This window comes from Limanda limanda, chromosome 6, assembly GCF_963576545.1.
Source record: "Limanda limanda chromosome 6, fLimLim1.1, whole genome shotgun sequence".
Classification (NCBI taxonomy): domain Eukaryota; kingdom Metazoa; phylum Chordata; class Actinopteri; order Pleuronectiformes; family Pleuronectidae; genus Limanda; species Limanda limanda.
Window position 1 is genome coordinate 1,276,472 of NC_083641.1, and position 7,289 is coordinate 1,283,760.

At 39.0% G+C, this 7,289-nt stretch overlaps 1 protein-coding gene across 1 annotated transcript; it reads right to left on the reverse strand.

Annotated features, from left to right (window-relative positions):
* Nucleotides 1-291: 291 nt before the first annotated feature.
* Nucleotides 292-3,393, reverse strand: LOC133003529 (TLC domain-containing protein 3A-like). The gene is made up of 5 exons (XM_061073285.1): nucleotides 3,122-3,393; nucleotides 2,688-2,771; nucleotides 2,266-2,485; nucleotides 2,083-2,178; nucleotides 292-1,161 (listed from the first exon to the last, which is right to left on the reverse strand). The coding sequence occupies exons 1-5, from the start codon at nucleotides 3,241-3,243 to the stop codon at nucleotides 865-867; spliced, it is 819 nt and encodes a 272-aa protein (XP_060929268.1). The 5' UTR covers nucleotides 3,244-3,393; the 3' UTR covers nucleotides 292-864.
* Nucleotides 3,394-7,289: the final 3,896 nt, after the last annotated feature.

Consider the following 7,289-nt stretch of genomic DNA (forward strand, 5'->3'; position numbering starts at 1 on the left):
ATGTTAAAATCTTAATTTTGTTTCTTTTCAATTATGGGCCCATTGTTTTCTAACCGGTTGTCTTGAGGGCACAGTCCAATTAATCGCTTTGTTTAAAAGTTCCTTTTGTGGGGTTTTATAGATTGGAGCCTAACGCATGTTTAACTTAACTTTAAACAACTACTTAACTTAACATTTAGGATCAAACAAACAAATGAGGAAACAACTATTATAATTTTCTGACAAGCAAGGTTTGTCCTTAAATTAAATCTTTAGTCTTTGCTTTTCCAAAAACAAAACAAAAAGTCACTCTCAATCTAGATTTATCTTTATGGCATTTATTCAGTTATACATAATCATTGGAAACACAATCTATTGAAATTTAAATTTACCTTAATGAATAAATCAGAACATAATTTATACAAAAATACCCTTTTTAGAATAGAACAATGTTAAAACATTCTTTGTCACATATAACTGACACCTGATACCAAACCCAACCTCCAATTCAAACAATGTTAATTCACAGGTAAAAGCTGCATCAGTATGTTGTGCCCCAACACTTAACAATTTGATACATTGAGAAAATGTCAGTATTTCAAGAAAAACGGACGGAAATGTTAAGTAAAAAAAGATTTGTAATAACTTGATGTAAAACCGAAACAAATTTTATTTCGGTCTCACAAAAAGTAAGTAAACCCGACCCTGTATTACTGAAGTGATTTTACAATTACAGCTTTCCTAGTTGAATAACTATCAGAATATGATTTTATTCTTACGAAATATAATTCATGACTTGATTCTCTAAGAAGTTTTCTACTTCATGGTCCACATATATTTGACAGCGAAGTTTGAGCAGGTTATTATTAGAAGCAGGTGGATTCTTCAGTCTGTCTTCGGCCTGTCTTTGTGTCCTTCTCCCGGCCCTCTCTTCTGTCTCAGGTAGAGTCTCTTAGCTTTCTTCAGCAGCAGGGTGAACCAGTAGATCTGGGGAGTCAGGATCAACAGGTTGCCCAAGTTGCAATGCAGAGACAGATGGAAGGGCGCTCTGTGCAGGGGAATCCCAAACCTCCGGCCGTACATCCAGTACATGAAGGGGAAGATACAAATCCGACACGTGAAGAAGCTCAGGAGGACGATGGCGCCGTTGATTTTGTGCAGCATGGTGTTGTCGAGGCCCAGCTGGACGTCAAGGGACACATGAGACGAGAAACAGGTGAGACAAGACAAAAATACTCTACTGGAAGAGAAAAGGACATCATCTTCTTGTTCTGCTGTACGTTACCAAAATGAAACTGCTCCTGATCATAAAGATGTGATAGTGAAAAAGTGCTTGCTCAGACCAAGCTGAACAAATCTCTGGTTGTTCTAATCAAAGCCTCAAAACTACTTAATAATAACTTTGGGCCGTGAATCTGCCAAGTACAGATTTATAATTTACATAGTGGATCCAACACTAAATAAGTTATTTATTTTCCAATATTTTCCACATTTCATGGGTCTGATGTGAAGCCTGTATGATTTATCAGTTGGTCTGTATGAGCCTTTCACAGAAATAACAGTGTCAGCGTTTATTTAATTAATTAATTAATTAATATGCACAAACATGAAAACCTTTATATTACAGATTAAACAATGCAGAAAAGAAGTGCATTTATGTTCATGGTATATGTTAACAAATTATTATCTATATTATTTAAAGTTTTCTATATTTGGTTGTCTTTTCATTTTATAGTTACTTATGATAAAGTTTATGGTTATTCTATACATCAAGCCTCACTTGCATTTCTCTGACATAAGGGATTGATAACAACATCTTAGGAATCAGTGCCAAGTTCTTTTGAATACAGCGAATACTTTTTCATGACGTCCACATAAGATTGTCTGATTTTTTTTGTGACTCAAGACTGTGGTTACGTTCTATGGAGTAGAAAGATAGTTTCCAGTATAACAAAAAGACTAAACTGTGGAGCCCAGCCACAATAAAGTGCAAAATAAATAACTACAACATGTTATTTCAGCTGGTGGCAACACAACTGGTGGTCCTGATAAAGAAATCTAAATATAAGAGTAACACACACACACAGTGATGATGTGTTTCACCTGGATGAGGATCCTTCCTAAAGAGACGAAGGGAGTGCTGAACTCTGCGATGAAGAGGCAGCCGATGAAGAAATCCCCCAGTCCTCCTCTGAAGAACTGCAACACATACACACACTTCAGCACAGGCTCTGTGTGTGCGTGTGTACGTGTGTGTGACAGTCATTCCCCCCCAGCTGTTCTTACCAGAACAATGGGCAGGTAAACAAGGAGCAGTGTCAGGTGGTGTAGGACCATCATCCAGTCCTTGAGGAGGAAATCCCTGACTGTCTGCAGAGAGTGGCCACTGGGTGCACGGCTGGGATCTTTGCCCTTCCGATTGTGAAAGTAGCTCTGGTACATGGCGTAGATGTCGTGGGCCATGTAGGGCGCTCCGAACAGAGCAAACCCATTGACCAGCCAGTGACTGTATGTGAGTCATGTAACAGAGTTCATATGCAAACAGTGCAACATCTCACTTCATATGATTTGATTTAAGAGAGCAGTTAAAATGATTGAGGGAGATCTGGTCACAATGTGTGTGTGTATGTCTGTGTGTGTGTGTGTGTGTGTGTGTGTGTGTGTCTGTGTGTGTGTGTGTGTGTGTGTGTGTGTGTGTGTGTGTGTACCTGTCATAAATGACATCTCTGCATGACGTCACAACTATCACTCCAGATGCAGTGGACACAACTGCATGGATGGCAGAGACCAGTCTGTAGGACAGTTTGCAGAGACGTCACACACTACTGGAGTTATTAATTCACCCACAGGTCGTGCTCAGTGTCTACGGCTGACATATTCTTAACACATGACCGAACTACGGTGTAGAAATCCATCTTTTTGAATAGCTGCCCATGGATGTTTACCAGCCGACCGAGGAGATTTTATTAAACAGATGTCTTAGCTGAAACGAGTCGTTGGCCTATCTTAAAGAGCCGAATTAACCATCTCGGTACAATATCACATAATAGCTGCAGACGTTCACCGTGTCTGTAGCACTGTAGAGAAAAGGAGACGATATTAGAATACACAGTATCTTAAGGGAGTTCGGTGAATTGCTCACCTCTCGCTGACCAACACCACGTCGCCATCGCTCCAGTGTGTCAGAGCTGATTTGAGGATTTTCCTGAAGGTGTAGTAAAGTCCTGGAAACACCACAGCTCCACATATGACAGCTTTAAGCATCACTTCAGTCACTCTCGACCTCAGCCACACAGCAGCAGCAGTGCGAGCTGGTTGCTAGCTGGTTATATTCGCTGGTTGCTAGCTGGCTATTTTCGCTGCTTGTTAGCTGGTTATATTCGCTTGGTCGTGTGAGGTAAACAAGAGCACTGAGCTACTTCCTTATTCTACTTTACTGCGCTGCTATTGGTCCGATGAAAAGAGCTCTGGAACCACTCTAATGATTGGTCCTTTTAAATAACCTGTCAGTGTCAGCTGCATGCACTAAAAACAATACTGATAAAATATTACTACTGAAATGTTACTACTGAAATAATACCACTGTAATAATATTAATGAAACAACACTACTGAATGATAACTACTAATATTTTACTACTGAAATAATACAACTAAAATAATACTGTTGAAATAATACCTCTAAAATAATACTACTGAAATAGTACCACAAAATAATAATACTGAAATATTACTACTGAAATAATACTTCGAATAGAATTCTACTGAAAAATTACTACTGAAGAAATACCACTGAAATTGTACTACAGATATACTACTACTGAAATAACAATACAGAAATAATAGTGCTGAAATAATCCAAATTAATAGGAAACTAGACATACTGTGTTATTTCATTGATTTAACATTGATCGTTTTTCTTTCTCAATGTGTTATTCTATTATTTGCCATGTGACTTTTTTCCTCTTTTTATTACGACTTAATTCTCTAAATGTTTTTCTTGTTCAAGTTTCATATTTGTTCTTCTTAATCAGTTTGTTAGCAGGTTGTTATTAGCAACAGGTGTTTATGCAGCTATCCTTATTGGGACTTTACATTGACTTATTTTCATTGTGGACAGTCTAACCAAAACCTTAACCTTAACCAGGACCAATTAATGCCTAACCACAACGTTGACGTAACCACAATTCATATGATGCTGGTGGCCACATCTGTCCAGCAGCCACTAAAGAGGCTTCCACTCGATGTGTTCCTCTACTCTCTGCATAGGTGAACAACATAGTGCTTCTCATAACACTGTAGTACATCTCCACATCTCCTTGAATGGAACATCAGATAAGTGCTTTGACTGATCTCTCCCAAATCAAACAGACTCCCGCCGGCAACGTCTGGGTCTGCAGAGCAACCGATGGTCTTCATGTTAGTCTGAAACTCTTCTCTGTCCAGGATCATGTTGCCTGCTGAGCTCCTTCCTGATGTTTTCCTTCCCCGCATGCGGAGGACAAGAGCAGGCCGAAAACCAACTGGCTCTGCTGGGAATTCAGTTTTTCTCATTATACACAACTTAAGTATATATTGTCATCCTGTTGTTCTTTGTTGATTGAGGGCAACATTAGAAATGTCTTATCAAGGTTCTTCCCTACCTCTGGTTTTAAAGCCATCCTAAGGATATCTACTGCCTTTGTCTTGTCTCATCATTAACATCATGTATCGCATTCCTGTCTATCTCCTCTTGAAACGAACAAGGCTGCAGACTCTTGTCTTTTACAACCCCTTTAAGTGAGTACTCAGCTGACTGGCTCCAGCTCCCCCATGACCGTCAAAGAATAAGTGTTATAAAGAATGGATGGATGGATGGATGTTTTGGCAGGGGGTGATGGGAAATATCGCTCTGCTTAAACAGACCACCTAAAAGTGTGGGTTTGTATTATAGATGGTTGTGGAGCATGAGGTATGTCACATGATGTATCTCACATAATTGGCGCAGCGCAGCTCGAGTTGGCTGCCGGAACTAGCTCGCAAGGTTTGCTTCATTAAGTGGCCCTTGAGTAAAAATACTTACTTATACTACTGTTTAAAAGGTCAATAATAAAATAAAAAACCTTACTCCAGCTCATCTACTCCCAGTATAGACAATGCACAGATGGATGGATGGATTGAATCCTGTTTTTTTCACATTGTACATCATACATCACACTGTATATTTTGGTGATTCGCAGTCTAAAAGACACAAGCTGTACAAACATATTGATGGTTCATCTTTTCTTCCTTCTTTCACTTCACTGACACAGCAGTTAACTGGTTGTGTAACATGTATTTCCTCTTTTTCTGTCGAGCTGAATCAATCCACAATCAAAGCTACTGTTTCATGTGTTTTTCAAGGCCAAGCCAGGCCACGTGATTAATTAAGTTCACAACAGAGGCGTTCCTGAGAAGATCAGATCAAACACACATACACTGAGGATAAAACACAAAATGAGAGCACACACACACGCACAGCCATATATTCAAATACATATCACTTTTAAAAGCACGAATGTGACATTTGTCAGAACATTTGTCACATTTCCTCCACAAAAGAATGAATTGAAATCGCAACTAGTAAAGTGAACCCTTGTCTTACTCAATGAAAGCAGGGTTTAAAGCCTCACGTGGTCTGATTTTGGCTGATGTACATTAGCGATATTCATCAATAACTTTGCAAAAACCTCCCCAGAGAAGAGGTTTACAGACGGGTGCTCATATCAGATAAATGATTTTAGTGTTCAGTATGGGCCTTTTGGCTTTTCCCAGTTTCAGCTAATCAGAAGATAATGTATTAATATAAAAGTATGGCAACAGACAATCACATGATTGCACATATTTTGAGTTTCTATTAAAAAATACGCTGAATTAATAATGAATATTTACTTTGAGTTAAACTGAGAAGAGCATGGAAATCCCCATTTTCTCTTTTTATATTATATAAGTATTCTGTGTACTTGAATGTTGGCGTCAGCAGCATTGGTTCAGAGTGAATAGAACATAAGGGGTAGAATGGTAACTAAGATATGGTGAAAAGGATTTTTTTTTGCATCATTGTGTGCATTCATAGATTAAGCACAGTTTATGGTTTTGCAGATTGTGTTGTGAAGGGACACTAATCTGATGATACAAAAAGAAGTCGTCATTTGTTTGTGATGTATCGTGTGGATGGTGCATTTTCTTTATTTAACACGTCTACCTGGATGGATCCTTTTGTGGCGACATGGGAGCCTCCATAGTGATGGCCTGCAGAACTACTCCTGGCTGCTGGACCCTATCATGGCCGCAAAGCTCGGACCATAGAAATAGGCCATGTACGGATAATGGAGCAGCAGAAAGTAGGCCAGGCTGCTGCGCCTCCATAACAATTACGGAGCGTTCCAACAAAAGAAAATGGTGTCTGTCTCTGCGGCGTTAAGCTGATAAGGGAGATGCAAGAACTGTCAGTACGCAAGATGAATTATAACCAGATGAAGTGTGATTTTACTCTATGAAGGAGTATTCCTTTTTTTCCCCTGTCAGATTAAAACTTAATTTTCTGCTAGTATCAGAACAACTGTGTTTTTCTTTATTTTGCATATGCAATTCCTGTATTTGAATTCCTCTGTGGTTTTCTCACTGGTATGGAAATGCAGGACTTAGACTGTAAGATCAGATTTTACAGTACAGTCAACATTTGAACTAGAGTCTTATGACAGTTTAAACCACATCAACGGTTTTCTTTAGACTGTTGAACTCCTATATAGAATCTAAGATCTAACATACGAAATGTGTGATAAAAGTTGAAATCAAAATGTGAATATTAACCAATCAAAGATGCTTGGGAAAGACAGAATGGGGATCAACATTCTGAGTGTTCAAGCTCTAAAAGCAGCAACATCAGACACAACTACTACAGAGTAGTAGTCATTGTGATGAGTAAACTGAATTTACACTTTAATATACATCATCCTGTCATTGGCCTCTTTCACAGCAGACATTCTGATGTGTCATAACAGACAAAAGAACAGCTCTCCTGGCTCTGTTCACTTCAGGTCTCAGTGAGACATTACAGTGCAACAGTAAGCCAGCATAAACATCACAAGGACCCTGAAGCTGAATCACACAGAATTCGACCATTTCATCATTTACACTGTGACAAGTCAAACTGTTGTAGAACACACCTCTGCACATCTGCTACTCCACACCTGTCCACTAGGCACCACTGTAGTTTCTGTTTGTGAGCCACAGTGCTGACTCTCATTCATAAAATTCAGGCCAAAAAAAGACAAGGACTCAAAGTAAAAC